Source organism: Chenopodium album, chromosome 8, assembly GCF_948465745.1.
Source record: "Chenopodium album chromosome 8, dcCheAlbu1.1, whole genome shotgun sequence".
NCBI classification, from domain to species: domain Eukaryota; kingdom Viridiplantae; phylum Streptophyta; class Magnoliopsida; order Caryophyllales; family Amaranthaceae; genus Chenopodium; species Chenopodium album.
Window position 1 is genome coordinate 55,804,612 of NC_137841.1, and position 19,974 is coordinate 55,824,585.

Sequence of the window (19,974 nt, forward strand, 5' to 3'; positions counted from 1 at the left end):
GGGGTGGATTTGAGGTACCACAACCACCCTGAAGACAATCCAATATTTCGAAGGGTGCCAAGAGAAGAGGGAGCTTTCGAAACTGACCACCCCTTTAATGGTCACTCGTCCACGCCGGAAAGTAATGAGAGTGAACAATTTCACTCAGGGAACGAGGACTTCTCACCTGACGAATCGGAGCTAATCGAGCTCGATGAAATTGAACTAGTGCAACTGGATCTTGCGCTATCTCCTGGGAAAAGATTAGGGTTAGGTAACGATCCTTATGCGGAATTTATTGTTTCAAGGCAACAAAACCCTAGTAAGGGGACTTCTTCAAATGATGTTCGAAGGCAGCTCTTTAATGAAGACAGTGAGAGTGCTCAAAGGTTGAACTTGGGGCCGAGTAAACCTTCTCGGGCTATAGGTGGTTGGCTGCCACCGTCCCCAGTCCACGGCCCACCTCCCCCACCAAGGCTCAACATATGAGCTGGGGGAGTCTTCTTCAGCACAGCAACAGCAACGGGTCCAAGGTGGTGGGCCGGGAACAATTTTCCATACACTCGGAATTTCTGAATGGGCAGCAACACCAACTTGGGTTGATCGGCAGCAGATTGGTGCAGTTAGGTATATGGGTGGCATTTGAATAAATGATGCGCCCGAAGCTAACCGTGGCGCGTTTAATGGTGTTTCTGATTCGACCATAGTGTCGACAAGAAGGAACGAGGAAGAAAATCTGCCGGATGAGGAATATGCTAACATCATGGAAGCAAGCACGGTCCTTGCTTTGGGCATTCGAAATACGAGAAGGGAAGAAATAAGGGGGTTGCAACGCATTGCAATAAGAGGCACCACTCACCCCTTCTTGCTACTTTCACCGGAGGATCTAGGAGGTTTGCCTAACCTTCCCCTCACGGAATTTGATCCACCAAGTTCTCCGGTATCTCATCTAAGCTATTTCAATTTCACTGAGTTGTTCAACTATGATGATAGTGCTAACAGCAGGGAAAGGATAAGGGAAGTTATAGGGCATCTCCCGCACTCTTGTGATGATGACTCAGTCCGATTTAGTGATTCAGACTCAACTTGGGTTGAACGCAAAAAAATCAAGTGGCTTCACAGGTGGTCCGAAAAAGGGGGTTTCAACATATGGAGAAAGAGTAGAAAAGGCAACATGAAATTTGCTTCAAAGGCTCTCTCGGATCTGGACATGGCTCGTGAGCTAGAGGTTGAGGTAGATGAGGATATTTAGAAAAGGACAAAGAACAAAAGGCTTTAAGAATTCTCATCTTTGTCTTCAGAGTCGTTTAAGAGACAAAAGAGCGAAGAAGTGACCTCGGCTCTAAGGGTGATAGTGGATGACATGGACATTGACTTGCAAATATCTATCTTTGAATCAGTGAAGATCTCTTCAAATGGTAAGGCGGCTGGACCAAATCAGCCTACAGGTGGCCTACGAAAGTTGTGGCGTAAAATTGCAGGGGATTAAATGACCCACACTCTCTTGCAATTCCCTATCTAGTGTGGCTCTATCGTTCGAAGTTACCTTTATTTATGTTTATCTCAGAAACAAAAATGAATTTTGTTAATGCGGCTAGTAATTTATGTATGTTGCACCCTACTTCAATTTTTGGCTGCAATTCGGATGGAAGTAGTGGAGGGATCCTAGTGTTAGGTTGGTCTAATGATGTAGTGGAATGCTTGTATGCTACAAAAAACTTTATCCTTTGTAAAATTCTTGAAGCTAATGGAAGTTTTAAGCATGTTTGTTTCTTTATGGAGAGCCTCAAGTAGAGAATAGGAAAATCGTTTGGGAACAACTCCAATGGATATTGGAGGAGTTCAAAAATGTGCTTGTAATAGGGGATTTCAACCAAGTAGAAAGTGGAACCGACAAAGTTGGGGGATCGAATCAAATTCGAGGTATCAATTCCTTCTTAGATTGGAGGTTTAGTAGTAATGTCACAGAAGTCCCTTTCTCAGGGCCAAGGTTTACTTGGAGCACCAAAAGGGAAGGAAGATGATCTTATTTTGGAAAGGTTAGATCGTGCTTATATAACGGAGGAATGATTTCAACACTCGCCGGATGGAATAGTAGTGCATGAACCCATTATTTGTTCTGATCATGCGGCTATCACCTATTTCTCGAAAAGAAGCACCCATGCTTCTAATAGGCCATACCAAATTGAAAACTGGTGCCTTCGATTCTCAGAGATTAAGGAAATAGTGGAAAAATAATGGAACATGGAGGTTGGTGGCTCTCCTATGTTCCAATTAGCAAGGAAATTGTCGGGGATGAGAACAAGGATGCAATATTGGTGCGTGGAAAATAAGAAACTTTGGGGGGTTAACTGGAGGAAGGTCTCAAAGGAGCTTCATGACACAGGAATGAATATCAACTCGGTTCAAGAGGGAGGGGGTACATCAAACTCATAAATCAACTAATCCCGGAGAACCAGCTTAGCTTTGATTTCTTGAAACAAAGAATGAAATCAAACTGGATCAAATATGGTGACTGCCCCACTCCTACAATGTGCAGAAGATTAAAACAAAGACAGTTACACAATGAGATCGTCACTTTAAGGAATGAGAATGATACCTGGGTAGAAGGGCAAGAGGAGGTGGACAAGGTGATTTTAACATCCATTCGAGGTATATACAAGCCGGAGGTTCAAGCCAATCAAGGGGAAAATATTGATCTGCTGCTTAGGGAGTTGGATATCCCTAAAGTTTCTGACGCAGATCGGGAAGGGCTTGACTAGTCGTTCACAGACAAAGAAATAAAGAAGACCATGTTCGACATCCACTGCTCGAAGTTGCCATGGCTTTACTGCTGATTTCTTTCATGTCTACTGGGAAGAGTTAGGTCAATTAGTATTGGATAGTGTCCACCAATTCCCGAGATCCGGAAACATGCTCAAAGAGTGGAACCAATCCCTGGGTATTGATTCCAAAAGTCAAAGTCCTAGAGCTTGCTAATCAATTCAGGCTGATTAGCCTCTGTAACACAGTCTACAAATGCATCTCTAAGTGCCCGCTGAATAGGCTAAAGGGAATACTTCCGAAATTGATCTCGAAGAATCAACATGCCTTTACCCCAAGGAGATACATGGAGGATAACATCCTTCTGATCCATGAGTTAATGCACCTTATCAATTCAAAAAAGGGTTCGAATTTCACTACTATCAAGATTGACATGTCAAAAGCATATGACAGGGTGGATTGGCTCTTTTTACTTAAGGTACTGCAAGCTTATGGGTTTTCAGGGCACTGGATTAGGATGATCTCACAGTGCATCTCGACAGTGAGTTACAAAACAATCATCAACAGGAAGGTTTCTAATCACTTTTCTCCTAAGTGTGGTCTGAGGCAAGGGGACCCTCTATCCCCTTACCTCTTCATTTTCTCTATGGACATGCTTTCCAGAATGTTATCTCTAGCTGAGGATATCAACCAGTTCAAAGGTTTGAGGGTCTCCAGGAGATCCCCCTCCATCTCTCACCTATTCTTCGCCGATGACGCTATGTTGTTTTCAAAGCTCATGAAGGGGCTTGTAGGTGTATCAGGGACATCCTTCATAGGTTAGGCATTGTCTCAGGCCAACAATTAAATCTACAAAAATCATTTGTAAAGCTCTCGCCAAGGGTGGATAACGACATAAAGCTAGAATTGAGAAGGATCCTAGCTATGGCTGAAACAGACAACATGGGGATTCATCTGGGAGCGCCAATAGATATCCAGGGAAGGAAACGTCACTATTTCCAGTTTCTGAGAAAATTATGTCTTGGGCCCCTATGCGTCTGTCACAAGCTGCTAAACTAGTCCTCATTAATACGGTTTTGGTGAGTATCTCAGCGCATGTTATGAAATGTCTTAAACTCCCACAAAGCATCGCTAACAAGCTTGACTCCCTAATCACTAGGTTATGGTGGTCCAATAATGGGAAAAGAGGTATGCACTGGGTAAGTAAGATTGTCATCCAATCCCCTAAGAGTATGGGAGGGCTAGGGATTAGAGGGGCTTCTACTCTAAATGATGCCCTCCTGTTCAAACAAGAAACAAGGATGCACCTAAATCCGCAGCTGCTTTTGTCAAGGGTGCATAGAGGAATGCAACCCTGTGGGATTTGTTCCTTCGCTATGCCTTCTGTCCGGAGAGGGAATCCTTCAATGGGAAGATCTAGCATACAAATTAAAAGGTCATAGATGTGTTTGAGAAGGGGTTTGCTTGGAAAACTGGTAATGGAGATAAGATCAAGGCTATAAACATGCCATGGGTTAACAGAGAGACCCCCATTGTTAACTCCAGGAAAACTTTAGGGGCTGCAAGGAACTGGAAGGTTAGTGATTTTATTAACAGGGGAGCTTGCACCTGGAAGGTCGAAAAGGTGAGAGACTGCTTTGATTGGGAAAGTGGAAGGGCCATATTATCAATGGAACTAACCTCCACGAGCAAGGATGACGTCATCTATTGGAAGTTCCACCCCTCGGGGAAATATACAGTAAAAACGGGGTATTATTTCCTTATGAAAGAAGAGGTTTCAAGCCAAAGGGAGATCCATAATGAATAGGATCAAGAGTTTGTAAAGCTTATTTGGAGAATGATCATCAAACTAAAATGGAAGATCTTCTTGTGGAAGCTTTACCATGATGGAATTGCAGTCAAGGAGAATCTAACCATATGGGGTATCCATATAGATAATTTATGTGGTTAATGTGGGGTGGATCCTGAAGATAGCCAACACTTGTTCAGATTCTGTATTCTAGCAAAAGAGGCTTGGGGAAACAGTCCCCTGGCAATTTGCTCTGACTCTACTGGGTTCGATTCATTGAGGAATTGGATCCAATCTTTTATCCTACTGTTCAATAGCGAGGATGGTAAGCATAGTACCCATATTGTCTTTTTTATTGCGACCTTATGGGGACTATGGAAAACGAGGAATGCGAGAAGTTTCAATGCTACGAATGGAGGAGTAAGCTTGGTTGAGGAATTCATCAACAAAGCTATACACGACCCTGAGACCTTCACACACAATGAGGAGCGGCATCATAATAATGCGGGCGAGGAAAGGGATGACCCCTATCTACCGCCGGGATTTAATCACGTCCAATAGGGACAGGAAAAAGAGGGGTTTGAAAACGCCTTGGTAGAAGTGGATGGCTCTTGGGATAAAAAGACCAAGAGGGCAGGGATCGGATGGTCTTTCAGGGGTAATGAAGAGGAGATGAACACAACTGAAGGTGGAAGACATGGGGCAGCAAACTCTGCTCTACAGTGTGAAGCTTGGGCATGCCTGAAACCCATGAAATGGGCTCATGCAAAGGGCCTGCAAGGACTCCTGGTCCTATCGGATTCAACCACGCACCTTAACAACCTTCAAGACCAAAGAGGTAAGGATATTGAGATCCTGTGGACGGTAAACGAGAGAAAGGAAATGAGTGCTTCTTTCAAAAGATGCACAATTCTGAAAGTTACCAGAGACCAAGTCAAGAGGGCAAATGACATTGCTAGGGATTGCCGCTTGAATACTATTAGTTATTTGTAATTTTGCTTGTTCCTTTGCTCTTGTCAAAAAAAAAAAAAAAAAATGACAATAACAAGGTCTCGTTGGTATAATTACATCTCATATTGGTATAGTAATTATACTAACATGAGATCTTAAAATAGCAACAAGATTGTTGGTATTTTTAGACTTTATGTTGGTACAAATTCTATACCAACATGGGGTGTAAATGTACCAACAAACACTTGTTAGTGTCATTCATGACAAGTAGAGTAATTATTGGCGTTGACTTCCTTCGAAATGAGACCTAAATTACTAATGCAAACCTATAACTCAAGTAATTTGCCTTCGACTATCGCTTTTGAGGGATTTATGGTTGTCTTCTCGCTTTCTCTCTCTTCTTCTTCTATTAAGTCAAATGGATTCACAAGCTTCAAATCGCAAACCTTCAACTACCAAGATCCAAAACACATTCTTCTTTGAACTATTTCTTTTTCTCACTCCTCTCGCAGCTTCCACTGAGAAACTCTCTTCAAACCTTATCTTTTCTTTTTCTCTCTCCTCTCGCAAGTTTTTTTTTTTTTTTTTTTAACTTTTGAATGACTTTTTTTTTTTTTTTTTTTTTTTTTTTTTTTACCGTTGAATTATAGCCGACAATATTCAGGAGTAGGCCTTTGTCTCTTTCTCTTCAATTAAATGGGCAATGACACAAATACCCTTCCATAGAGTCCTCTTCCATAGGGTATAATTGTATTGAGATCGAGAGTGATAATCTGGTGGTGATTGAGGCAATGAGGAAGCGTTTGTATGACCTTAGTTCCTTTCATTTGATTATAAAAGGATATTCTAGATTTTTTTCTTCTAATTTTACTAGTGTTTCATGGTCTGTTGTAAAGCGAGGGGGTAATAATGTAGTACACAAATTGATTCACTTTCAACCATGGTACTTTGACCAACGGGTGTGGAGTGATGTAATCTCTTCTTGCATTTTGGAAATTTCTTCGGTTAATTTTATGATTTAGATGATTTTTTTTTTAAAATTTTTTTTTTAATAAGTATTAAAGCTGTCACTTCCAAAGTTATTCACTAACAATTTCCGTTTTACACAGAACACTAACCAACTCATACAATTAACTAAGTGAATTTTACACTTGTAGTCTGCAACTGCATTTATAATAAAATGTAGGTGACCGTCACCTGATATTAAAATCGCAAAGGTAACACTACCTATACAACTGCATAATTCACACTTCACACGACACTATTAGTTTGCCATAATGGCCATGACAAAAGAGTCATCTAACCACATTTTTTTTGAGAAATTTTTTTTAGGAAAACTCATGCTAAACACATGATAGATTGTCATTGGCTTATGTTACCCTACTTTCCTTTCGTTTGTTGTAAGCTCAGTTTAATTAATGTAATTTTAATCGTTTTCAAAATAAAAACAAAAAAAAAACAAAAAAACTTACAAACAATTTATACAAGGTTTTTTTTTTTTTTTTTTTTTTTTTTTTTTTTTTTTCATATACGAGACAAATAATACAAGGTTTGGTGTGTGAAAATAATATGTGGGGAAAGAAAGTGTAAATTTAAACTAATACAGTAATACTATACTACGGAGTATTTTTTTTTTTTAAAAAAACTATTATTCCGTACTTTTTAAAACAGGTTTACTCTAAACCTTTAAAAGGTCCGCGCTGCCTTATAATGGAATGATCGTATAAAGAATCAGCCCATTTACTCCCTTCATTTTTAAATACTTGTTCAATTTCTTCATGCGCGGAGTTTTAGGAGAAATTAGAGAAAGTAATAAAATATGGAGGTAGTGAGGTAGTTGAGAAAATAAAAAATTGTAAAAAACAAAAGTAGTGGAAGAATAGGAGGAGAGAGAGTATTATGTTGGGTTCACTAGAGAAATGAATTAAATATTGTAAAAGCTTTCAATAAAAGGAAATGGAGCAAATATTTAAAAACGACCGGAAAAAAAAATGGAGCAAGGACTTAAAAACGGAGGAGTATTTTATTACTTTACTAGTTTTATCCCCGTGCAAATGCACGGATTTATAATAATAAGACTTGAAAATAAAAATAAATAAATAAATGAATAAAATTCAATTAAAATGGAGTTAGTTTAAATGAAATGGCTTATATGTAACATTTTTTATTTTTGAATTTGAATTCATATCATGTCTATCCTTAAAATTCTCTTGTTAGATACATTATTTAAAATATTTTATAAATTATTGTAAGTTTTTTTTCATTAAATTTTTTTTATCATGTTATTTTTTAAGGGAAAAAAAGAAATTTAAAAAAAAAGCTAAAAAATATTTGGGCGGGAAAATTTTTGTTGTGAATGTGACATGTGTACTTAAGGGATAACTCTGGTGATTACTTTAGTATATAGTATATAGATTAGACGGAACTATTCCTTTAATAATTGTGACGGGTCATAGGGATTTATAGAATTGCTCTCTCTTCATATTAGTGAGATACCTTTCAAAAAAAAAAAAAAAAAAAAAGATTAGTGAGATATCCATTGAAGCGCAGTTGGCGTGAATCTAGTTCATGTATCCCCCATTGAAGCAAATTCTGAGGTAAGTTGTTTGTAATTGTTATCATCATATCAAATATCCCTAAAATTTTGAGATCGATAATTGAATCAAATATCCCTATAATTATGAATCAAATTTGGTTGCTAATGTATTGCACAACATTTTAATGTTAGGATATAAATATGAAATCAGAGCTCTTTTCCCTGCCGCCCCTCCTGCCCTGCCTCAAGGACGGGCCTGCAGCCGCTCCTTCTGCCCCGGATCAGGGACGGGCCTGCGTATACTTTGCAACATCAATTACTTCCCACAAGACCAGTGAATTTGAATTGGTACGGTTTCAATCTATCAGCATCCATAAAAATGATAAAACTTAGTTCTAGGTTTATTAATTTTCTCTTTATGATATACGGAGTAAATTTTTTTGCCCATTTGAAAGCTCGTTTATTTATGTTGTTTTTCATTTTGTAGGTTCAAGGTGTATTGCATATTTTGCAGGGTAATTCTAGCCCCTTGTTTGCTTGGGACGATAATCAATGTCGATTTTATGTCAAAACTAGGATGTATGTTACTCACCTCTCTCAGACGAGTTTACATGATGTTCTCCATCAGTTTTTGTACGCTGCAACTTGTTTGAGGCTAGTAGAGCTTGTTGTAGAACGAATTGAGAAAGAGGGGAAATACTTTCCTACGTTGAGGGCATTCGGGAGCTCAGTTTCATCTTGGCTCAAGGTTCATTTGTTGTTTTGTTTATCTGCTTGTATTTTCTCAGTTGCATTGTTATTGTTAAAGTTTAAAATGCTCTGATTTTTGTAAACTAAATTGTCACATTGTGAACTTATATGAATAAATAATAATATTGGATTCCCATCTACCCTTGTTTTGAATAGTTAGTGGCAACACAACTCAAATTGGTAGTTCTAAACTTGTAATTGTACAAATTAATGTTTATATTGGGAAATGCATTATACTATCTGTGTATAAACCAATTTTTTGGGACAAACCAATTAACTTAGTACTCCGTAAGATGTAACTAGTATAGAGTTCTTGTTTGGTGCTTACTATATTGGCTTAGTTAGCTTGTGTTTGGAACAGAGGCTGCGAGACATTGCTTTGAAGGAAGATGTAAAGATAAATGACTCTGATCCAAGGACTGTTCCAACACTTTTGGGGATGGCCAACTCTTTGTCCAGGTTGGCATTCTATCTATGTATATTGCCCCTATACTATCTTAAATGCAATTCTAGTTTCATGGTAAACTTTGTTATGTTCCTAGCTGTGTGCATTTGTTGTTTGTTGTTGGTATTGTAAATGTACTAATGTACTACTTAGATTAATGGATACTTAACAAGAGGCATCTGTAGCGATTGACGTGTTATTGCCTAATGGCTGCTCAATATATACTTCCAACACTAAATTTTGTAAAAAAAGTAAAAAAAAAAATTATTCTATGATATTTAAATAAAAGTAAAACATTATATATATATATATATATATATATATATATATATATATATATCATGGCAGAGAAACATTGCAATGTACCCCAAGAATTCATTTTGTTTGTTCTAGGAATTGCAGATATTGTGTTATGTTCGGCTTTGTTTTGTTGCTCATCTTTTGCCTCCAGTCTCGTTTTGATGGTGTTCATGCCTGTAGGAGTGGGTTTATATGCTTCATTGTTGTAAAAATTCCAGAATCTGGATCTCCTATACCCTTTATTGGCAGTAGAGATCTTATTTTATCCTTGTATGAGCTGATGTGTATATGGTTTTTAGTTTGGAGTTGGGTACAATTATATCTTTGCTTTTGCATAGGGATTATCTGACTATGCTTAATTTATCTTAGCCTTTGTTCAGGGGCTGAATTTTTGTTACAAATGGTTCGTGAAGCTGTCCCAAAATTCTGGCTTGATTCTCAGCATTCTGCCCCTGCTGCTGAAGTGGCCGTCCATATCCTTGATCAGCTTTACAAGAAGCTAAATAAAACTTGTCTTGTGCAGGGTGGTGAGGTTGTATTAAAGTACCATAGTTTTTTTTTTTTTCTTATTTTAATGCTTGTGTTTTAATTTATTTTTTCGTTTTTAATGACAAACCATGCAATTTTTAGGAGGACGCGTACAAGATGCTTCTATATTTATTTCTTGGAAGTCTATTGCCATATATTGAGATCCTTGATTCCTGGATTTTCGAAGGAATCCTCGATGATCCTTATAATGAGGTAATCTCTTGAGAAAATGATTTTAGATTTTTTTTTTTTTTATCAAATGTAATCTCAGGATTTTGTAGGCACTAAAGAATGATTCTTGGGGAATTGTTGCTCTTAGGATTTAGCTCGGGATGGGTGAATGGATATACCCAGGGGTTGTATCTTGTACGTTCTTTGATGCTGCCTTTTAAATCATGTCTGAGTTTAAGGTGGAGATATGGTATACGTGTTGTGGGATGATGAGATTTCTCAGAATCTATTCTGTTGTTTGAAATAAAGGCTATTCTGTATGGATATTCATCTTCCGTAATATCATTACGTTACTTTTCTAATAATATCATGCTGAGACATCTGTTATAGATCGTTATATTACCTTATCATTTTGATCTGTCTGTTTTTTTTGGCAATTAATTAAAGATTTTATTAATCACCAAGGATAGAACAAAGACCACAACACCACAGAGGCTGGCACAAACCGCCAGAACCCCACCCAATTAACCTAATACAAGTCTAACAAAAAATTGTGTTGCTCATGCGAACACCTACAAGCAACCTTGAAACTAATATCACGAAAAATAGTAGCTGTCGATTTACTCAGCTTACTTAAAATGAAATTATTCCTACACAACCAAATAGCATTAATGCTTTCCACAAAAAGCATCAAAAAAAGTTTATGCTTGACTGTAACTCGCTTACTGCACTTAATAGCCCACTCCAAATCTTTAGCAAACCCCTCTGACTTCCTGGAAAAACTGAAGATATGTAACAGTTTCTGCCAAACTTGAGCAGAAAAAGAACAGTTAAAGAACAAATGTTCAGTGGACTCCAAGCCCTGACCACAAAGTTTACACGTTGCATCTGTTATGACATTTCAAGACACAAGCCTGTCCAGAGTTGATAATCTTCTCCAAATAGGTAACCAAACAATAAATATGCTTCTAAGAGTAGCACTGTTGTTGCAGATGACCCTTCTCCACTGGAACTCAGGGAAAATTCCACTAAGTTTCTGATAAGCACTTTTGATTGAGAACTTCCCATTCTTCACAATAGCAGACCACCCTCCAATATTGTCAATTATCTGCTGGTAAGCTAAAATTTTCCCCAAAGGCCAAGACATATCAATAGGGCATTGAAACTCACTCAGGGACCTACGTTTCATATAATAATTATCAATCCATCTAACCCACAGCTTATCTTTCTTGCAAGAGATATCCCAAAGTAGCTTGTAAATAGCAGCTTATCTGTCTTTAATTTAGCATATTGATAGTTTAATGCAACTGAAGTAACATATTAGAGTATACAATAATATTACACACATTAGTAAATTCTTAGGACCTCTAACTTCTGCACAAAATAGAAAGACAAGGTTATGTAAAACTGTAAAGTATATTTCAACCATAATCTGTGTAAACTTGTAAAGTGTATTATAATTATTTTCAATTTATAATAATTATTCAAATTTTAATTTTTTGCCTAAATTTTGAGTGTTAGTTTGTCACCCTGGGTTTCTTTTTACTACCCATGTTTTCTCTAGTTTCACTTGCCTTATTTTACTTTCTTAATTGATTTGTCCTGCTCCGCTTTTCAGTGTTTTCACTGATGGGTTGAATGACATTTCATGTTGGCTGATCCCAAATCCTTTTGGGTTAAGCCTTTATTTGTTGTAAGATGTTTGTGGTAACTGTCAGATCCAGAGTGGTTCATTTTGTTGCAAATGCTCCCAGTGAAGAAAATTTTATGCTACATTTAGTGGCTGCAAAAAAAATTTATGGATTGGTTATTGGCTTATTGCTATGTTTTCTTGCTATTGCGGTGTTATATATTTAGATGTTTATAGGTGTATAAGAACATTATGAAATTTCCAATTTGCCCTTTTTTAATTTTTTTTATCAGACATCTAGATACCTTCACACATGGAGTTTATTTTTCCCCATTTTGTTAGCACTTGTCCCTGCTCAACGAGGATGAATAATTTGTCTAACAATTTCTCTTTCTTTAATCCTTTATTTGTTGTTGTTTTTCACTTTTGATATTCATTTCTTTGTTTTTTCTAACAGTTGTTCTTCTATGAAAATAAATCTGTGTCAATTAATGACACTGAATTTTGGGAGAAAAGATATCTTTGGAGATCCCTAACACATCAAAAAGTTGACTCTGAGATCTCAAGCATGGCTCTTAAGCACCAAGCATGCCCATTGTTTATTAAGGACATAGCTAAGGAAATTATTTCTGCTGGAAAGTCTCTGCAGTTGATCAGGCATGTTCCAATGTCTTCAAGTATGACATCACCTTCAGGAGGGAGATATCAGGACTTGGGGGGTTTTAGAAGTACTTGCGGTGTTAATGATCTTAGTGAATCCCATAGAGGGTACAGTACAGCAGGGTTGACATTGGTAGAGCTATTTTTTGTGTCTGTGGCTGGTATGATAGGTCATGGTGATCATGTGTACAAGTACTTTATGCAAAATGATTTAGCCTCTATGATTCCTTGTTTATTTCAATGTGAAGTGGAGAAGCAAAATCTTAGAGGAATAGAGAGTGAGAGTTCTAATATGAAATGCCCAAGAAAGGCTTGGGTTGAGTTTTTGGATAGTACATTACAGGAAAGAGAAGCTTCTCGTCAAGTTGAAATTACGTTGCCTCATTGTAAAAGCGATGTTGAGACTGGTTTGGTAAATGAATTCCTACTTCTGAAATCTTTCTGTCCTGAAAACCCAGTTATTACTGTTTGTAAAAAATTACTGAACAAGAATAAAGATGCCTTAGGAACTTCGACCCTGTCAAAAAATGCAAATCTTCCCCCATTAAATGATGAGGATTTATGGGAGGCTGTTTTCAATATTGAGAACGAAGGGTCTTTATTGACCAAGCAAACCAATTTCACTTTTGGTTTTCAACATAGTGAGTCTCAATTGCTTCGTTCAATAGAAGAGACAAAAGTTTTAGAAGCTATGTTTCCCTTTCCTACAATTCTCCCTTCATACCAGGTGTGTTATTCAAATACTTGTTTAATGATATTATATGTGCTATTTTTTCGGATCACCTCTCCATAAATGATTTGTTATTTGTTGTCAGGTGGACCTTCAGATGTCAGAATTGTTACCTCTCCAGAAAAATAGTACTTTGCCCTCCAGAATTCTTCGCTGGATTCAAATTGCTGAACCAAAGGGTTCACCCCTTCCTACGGTTATATTGCATGAATGTCTGAAAGTGTACATTAATAAGCAGGTTCTTGCTTCCTATTTATTTAGAGAAATAAATATCAGTAGCAACTGAACAGGTTCTTATTCAATTTTTTTCCTTGCATACTTTAGGTGGATATTATTGGAAGTCACATGCTGTCAAAGTTACTCCAGGACTGGAGACTGATGGATGAGCTTGAAGTGTTGCGTGCTATATACTTGTTAGGTTCAGGTACTTTTTACCATTTCCAATCATTTATTTGAGTATTATGACCATGCTGATTAGAATTTGATTTATGGTTGATGTGGATGCTGATCTCAGGGGATCTTCTCCAGCACTTCTTGTTAGTGATTTTCAATAAAATGGATAAAGGAGAATCATGGGATGATGATTTTGAGCTGAATCTAATACTGCAGGTGAGGGTTTTGAGAATCCTAGAGAGAACTTTCCTTGACAAATTTGATTCTGAAGTTATACATATTTTTACTCTAGTTTATGAGGCTATGGCTTCTAGGAATCCACAAAAGATTGGGTGGAAGGTTAATATGATAGTAGAAATAAGAATTGTAAAATGCTCTTAATTTCCCCTCCAACTTTGAATCACATCTTTTTATCTAAATATGATATCTTGAGACACTATGTTGGCCTTTAATATATAATCAACTTGCTTCAAGTAAAATAAGCAATAGAAAAATATTCCCACATTTCCTCTTAAATATATAAGGATGTCTCTTTATATTGATTGCTCCCCTTCATGGCTTTGGCTTCCTGGTTTTTCTGCAATATTGAAAACTCCCTGATGTAGATCTCCTTTGGATTTGGATACGTTGATCATACAAGGTTGACTTAGATATTTGTAATAATGTGTATTAATAAAACGTCATGGAAAAAATGTTTGAAAATATATATTGAGACTAATCGAACAGCATTACACAATAACATATTAACATGTGAGTTTTACATCTTAGTAAAACATGTACGAGTAGGTAAAATAATATTTCCTCCATTTTTTTCTTTGCACCATTCCCTGTATGGTATGCTTTCATAAATTTCTATCATGTGTTCACATACCAAATAGCCATTATACCTTTATCTACATTTGATTAAAACCAAAATTATCCCCACCTTTTTTCTCTTTCCTTTGTTTGTAGTCACATGGGCATTTTTGGTATCTTCACCTTTTACTCCCTTTCTTGACTCTTGTGCCCAAAAAGGTGCAATTTGATAAAATAGAGGAAGTATATGAATAGTGTCTAGATCAAACTGTTACGGGTATTTAGAAACGGAGGGAGTGTTTGAATATCAACTGATTCAATCTTTTTTAATCTACTATCTGTTGAACCTAAGGCAAGGAAATTTTGAGAGAAGTTGAAAATGTGGAGATGTGTATGATTAATATTATTTATTTGTCCCCTTTTTTGTGTGCTTATTAATATGTTTCTCGGGCTTTATTTGGTTAGACATAGTTTGTTATGGTAACTTCAAGTTCCATGGAAAACGTTACTTTGTTTGATTGACCACCTATCATGAAACTTGAAGTTCCTTTTATCACTTGGCTCCTATGATAGTTTGGAAGCGGGGGGTTTGGGTATGTTGCACTTCCATCTTTCATCCGTCACCCAAAGTACATATTTTGTTTTTTAAATGAGTATATAATTGTTGGTTCAAATTATTGTGTTTTACATGCATTCATTAAACCTTATATGATATGAAATTCATTTCCATGGAAATTTTATCAGAATTCTATATTAATGGAGCTTTTTTAACATGTTATTCCCTGCGGAAATCACCAAACAAGGCTGTGATTTATTTCCATCAGCTTTATTGGAACTTGGTCTTGGTTTCTGGCAAATTAATTAAACTTGTTTTCTTTGATGACTGAACTTGCTTGCTTTCTTAGCATTTTTTTGTTGTCTATTTTAGGAGTCCATCAGAAATTCTGCAGATGCCATGCTATTGACTGCGCCTGACTCATTGGTTGTCTCTATCATAAAACCTCATGGTCTTGATGGTAGTGATCATCAGAATGCAAATGCTATTCCATCTACTCCTCGTAGAGGTCATGATAATATCTCGGGCGTTAATGGTCTTGATGTACTCAACTTCACCTACAAGGTCGGTTTCACAATTTGTTTTTTTATTTATTTATTTATTTATTTTTTAAATACTGAGAATGAAGTGACCATCTTCACAAAAACTTTAATCTATTATGAAAAATTATCAACTTTGTTATATAATGGATCAGATTAAAGGTTAACTAAATTAGCTTTTATATTTGTTACACATGAGGCCTATAATTTATTGATGTTTGGAAAACTCGGCTCAATCCCTTCCTCTACAACTAACCTCTACAAAAACGGATAGCCTACATGAAGTTGGAAAGAGTAGGCGTCTGACTTGTCGCTTTTACTCTAAACATTGTTGCCAGGCACCCTTCAACTAATAGACATTCCTAGAGCTCCATAAAAAAGATTCCCTAAAACATAAAATTACCTTTGTCCTTAAGTCAATTTGTCTTATTGTTTGTTTGAATTGCTTCTTAAGTTGCGCGCAAGTAGGCAATTTAGCTCCTTTTTTTGTCCCATCCAAAATTTGCAGGGTGCTCATTTGTTTTCAGTGAATTTACAAAGTGTGCATATTTTAATGTCATAGGTTTCTTGGCCACTTGAACTTATTGCTAACACTGAGGCAATTAGAAAGTATAACCAGGTAAAACTTTGCTCATATAGTTTTATTTCTTTATTCAAATTGACATCAGTAATTGCTAAATTCTGAAAAACATTACACGTAGGTGATGCATTTCCTATTGAAAGTTAAGCGTGCAAAGTTTGTACTTGACAAAGTTCGGAGATGGATATGGAAGGTTACACTTTTCCTTCATCTTGTTGTTTTACCTAGTTTAGAAAAATCAACTTTAATCTTCTTTCTTTTTTTTTTATGAGAAATTTTTTTTATCACAGTACTTATCAGCGTCACTGCTCCATTCTCATTGGCAATTATTTACAGAAAAAAGGTTTGGTGACAGTCAACTTCAAGCACCATTGGTTAGTAGAACAGAAACTATTGCATTTTGTGGATGCTTTTCACCAATATGTGATGGATAGAGTAAGATATTTCTCCTTATAAAAGCCTGCTTCAAGCAGACTTGTTAATTTTTCTATGCTACTTATATGTTCCTTAGCACTGTCCCTCTTTCCATTTTCAGGGGAAATCGTAATGGATATATATTCGGCCTTACTATTTCCGGACAATTAAGTAAAGTTTGGCTTGTGGCATTGATTTCAATTTTTTTAAGCTGAAAATCTCCACAAACAACTTTTCCAACTTTTTATAAATTGAAAACTAAAAGAAAACAAAGAGAAGAGGTGAATTTGGGAAAAAAGGGAACTGTCATTAGAAGTCTCCGTTTCTTCTGATTTTTCCCGTCAATAGTTGTCGTTGGCAATGGAAAGCACTTCCTTCTTTAGGTACACACCTCACCCACACAATTAAAGCCCATTGGAATTTTGGCTTGACAAGATTTTGTCAAGTTCTTTTGTACATGTGTGATATGCATGTTCCATGATTGAAGATTAAGGTGTAGTTTGATGTATACCTTGCCTCCAATATTAAAACACTTTTATCTCATTGCTCCAGATTTTTTTTGATGACATGAATAGACCGTTTAGATTTTACAATGTGTTTGGATAAAGAAAGGGGAAGGAAAAGAAGGGGAGGGAGGTGAAGGGGAGGGAAGGGAAAGGGAGGGGAGGGAAAAATGATGAGCTCTTCCAAATCTCTCCATTTTTGGAGAGATCATTATCTTATAATATTTTCCTCCATTTCTCTCCCCTCCGGTTCCCTTCCTTCCTCATTTGTTATTCAAATGAAAGATACCATATCTCGATTTCCCTTCCGTTCATTTCCCTCCATTTCCTTAAATCCATACAAAGGGCTAGAAGATACATGATCTATTGTGCTAGCCTTGGTAGAAGCTAAATTTTGTTTGGGGTAATTGGTAAGCAATATATAAACCTCAAAATAGCATTATTGAAATAGTTTTCAGGGTAGTTCAGGAGCTGTACTATCAGCTGGTGTCTTGTTCATAAAAGCTTGGTTACTTGGCGAGAAGTGTGAAGACTAAAATTATGGGTGGTTAGTTAGTTAGGTCTGGATACTCGTCTAGTTTGGTGTGGGGTTGAGTGATGTTCTTTGCTGACATTAGCATGCAAACGTCCCACCTTATACCTAATTCTTCTAAGTGCCTCAACTTATAATATCTAGAGGAAAAGACTGGCTCTTGATGTTTAATAGTAGCAAACAATGTAATCATCTAGTCAGTGTTTACACGAGTTTCACAAAATGTCAATTTCATATCCGTTTGGTGATGCAGGTCTATCATAGTGCCTGGCGTGAGATGTGCCAAGGTATTGCAGCAGCATGTTCTTTAGACGAAGTAATTGAAGTACATGAAGCCTACTTGCTATCAATACAAAGACAATGCTTTGTTGTTCCTGATAAGCTGGTATGTATCTTCTCATTTATATATGTTATGATTTTATAGTGTCCACCCATTCTTAGTTCATACTACGGTGAAATTGTTTTAACTACAGGGGGCACTAATAGCCAGCAGGATAAACACTATCCTTGGATTGGCTCTGGACTTCTACTCGATACAGCAGACACTTAATAGTGGTGGAGCTATTTCTGCTATTAAAACGAGATGTGAAATGGAAGTGGAACGTATTGAGAAGCAGTTCGATGATTGCATTGCCTTTCTTCTCAGAGTATTCTTTCTCTCCACATCTTAGATAAATCTGTCTAAAGTCACAAGGAAGTGAAGGGATTTTTATTCTGCAGTGAGAAAGTATTAGTGGAAACTGGGAGGGTACATAGTGAAAAGAAACTAAGATAAATGAAGTAAAATGTTGGAAGTAAGAAATGGTGGTTTTGGGCAGGTTAATGTTCTTAATTTCACCACATTTGGCTACCATACAATGCTAGGTAGACAGTATTGGTTGTTTTTTTTTTTTTTTTTTTTTTTTTTTGGGGGGGGGGGGGGGGTGTGGTGAGGTGGGTGAGGGCGGGAGTAGTTAGAAAGATATTAATTAATGAGGGTAAAGTAAGATGTCCTAAATAGTGATAGGGTATAAGCAGCCCTAAGGGTTGCATTAATATTTTTAATTACTTGTCCTAAAATGGTATAAATTTGGGAAATTATGACAAAAATACTCATAAATCAGTGTAATTACTGCTTGGTTTTCTCAGCTTTTCTTTTTAGCTACATATAGCATTTTCTGTCTTGCAGGTTAAGAAGGATGTAATGATAGTGTTATTTTTCTCAATGTGTGGCTTTACAGGTATTGTCCTTCAAGATCAATGTTGGACACTTTCCACATTTGGCAGATTTGGTGACTAGAATAAATTACAACTACTACTACATGTCTGATAATGGAAATATGATGACAGCCCCTGGATCTGAATCAGTGAAGACGGGAAAGGCCTTTCCAAGCAGACCTGGGTGATTGGAATCCCCACATTTTTTTATTTCCCATTTGTATCAGAACAATTTTGTTCTGTGTACTGCCTGTCAAAGGTAGAAGTTGCGCAACATGCCAACTTCCCTTCACAAGTTTTAATGTTCCAAGCTTGCCTGAAATTTAGCTGATGATGCAGATACCCTTATCATACTAGCTAAAGCAGGCGAGCTGGTGAGGGCGAGGGTGGGGTGTGGCTTAAAAGTTGTTCTGTGTAGCTGCAGCTTGTATATAGAATACCTAGTTGACTGTAATTACATGGATTTTGTGTGTGTCAGTGTGTGTGTTCCAAAGCACTGCACTGATCGTATGTAAATGATGTAGTTTATTTTTTGTGGATTATATTTTAGGGTGTTGGTGTTGGTACTCGTTTCATGTACTCATTTTTTTAGTGGTAACATATTCTTTTGTAAAGGCCAGCGTTTGTGGTTCTTATCAAGCAGTTTATGCCTGGCAGGGTAGCACATTGTTGCCCAGGATCTGCCAGTGGCGGATCCAGGATTTTCGAACTTATGAGTCACCATCAATAATTGATCACTTGTTTCAATCCAAAAATTATATAAAAAAATTATATTTCACAAATATGATTTCAAGCCAAAAACAGGATATAAAAATACATACTATAAAATTATTACATTAAACTAACTTTATGATTTTTTTACATAAAAAACAAGAATTATTAAAAAAAAAAAAGTTAAATAACTTAAGAGATCGGTTATCAAATATAACAGGTCTCGTTAATGAAATATGAAAGCAGCGCAAAAAATTCTTCTAATTCAATGGCTGACAAAAAGAGACCTGTTATCTAGATAATAGGTCTCTAATGACGTGGTGGCAATAGCAGCAACAAAGAGACCACCTATTTGATATTTTAATAGGCGGTCTCTTTGATATTTAAAAAACTAACAGTGGGCTAATCTCAAATAGAAGCAACAAAGAGACCGCCTATCTGTAATAGGGGGAGGTTAAAGGATTGACAATGATTTAATGTTGGAAGATGAAGGAATTAAATGAAAGTAGAATAGAGTAGAGA

The 19,974-nt window shown here is 36.7% G+C and overlaps 2 protein-coding genes across 5 annotated transcripts; both read left to right on the forward strand.

The window, feature by feature from the left end:
* The first annotated feature begins 3,088 nt into the window (after nucleotides 1–3,088).
* Nucleotides 3,089–3,565, forward strand: LOC145643068 (secreted RxLR effector protein 78-like). The gene has a single exon (XM_081694230.1). The coding sequence runs from the start codon at nucleotides 3,089–3,091 to the stop codon at nucleotides 3,563–3,565; it is 477 nt and encodes a 158-aa protein (XP_081550356.1).
* A 4,378-nt stretch (nucleotides 3,566–7,943) lies between these two features.
* LOC145641881 (uncharacterized) lies at nucleotides 7,944–19,316 on the forward strand. Of its 4 annotated transcripts, none has more exons than XM_081692900.1 (17): nucleotides 7,944–8,079; nucleotides 8,211–8,366; nucleotides 8,506–8,766; nucleotides 9,130–9,227; nucleotides 9,883–10,045; nucleotides 10,144–10,254; nucleotides 12,300–13,229; nucleotides 13,318–13,470; nucleotides 13,557–13,656; nucleotides 13,747–13,841; nucleotides 15,349–15,540; nucleotides 16,078–16,134; nucleotides 16,217–16,288; nucleotides 16,432–16,530; nucleotides 17,798–17,929; nucleotides 18,018–18,191; nucleotides 18,765–19,316. In XM_081692900.1, exons 2-17 carry the CDS (start codon nucleotides 8,220–8,222, stop codon nucleotides 18,927–18,929), a joined length of 2,949 nt encoding a protein of 982 aa, XP_081549026.1. In that variant the 5' UTR covers nucleotides 7,944–8,079; nucleotides 8,211–8,219; the 3' UTR covers nucleotides 18,930–19,316. The 4 variants fall into 4 exon arrangements, with proteins under 4 accessions (XP_081549026.1, XP_081549027.1, XP_081549029.1 ...); XM_081692901.1 differs by having other exon boundaries at nucleotides 8,533–8,766; XM_081692903.1 differs by lacking the exons at nucleotides 18,018–18,191; nucleotides 18,765–19,316 and having other exon boundaries at nucleotides 16,386–16,530; nucleotides 17,798–17,930.
* The last annotated feature ends 658 nt before the right edge of the window (nucleotides 19,317–19,974 follow it).

Excerpts from the sequence above, each read along its gene's own strand:
- LOC145641881 (XM_081692900.1), top strand. The coding sequence starts at position 8,220 with ATGAAATCAGAGCTCTTTTCCCTGCCGCCCCTCCTGCCCTGCCTCAAG. Across the intron at positions 8,367-8,505 it reads AGACCAGTGAATTTGAATTG|GTTCAAGGTGTATTGCATAT; the intron begins GTACGGTTTCAA and ends TTCATTTTGTAG. Across the intron at positions 13,657-13,746 it reads TATATACTTGTTAGGTTCAG|GGGATCTTCTCCAGCACTTC; the intron begins GTACTTTTTACC and ends TGCTGATCTCAG.
- LOC145643068 (XM_081694230.1), top strand. The coding sequence starts at position 3,089 with ATGGAGGATAACATCCTTCTGATCCATGAGTTAATGCACCTTATCAAT.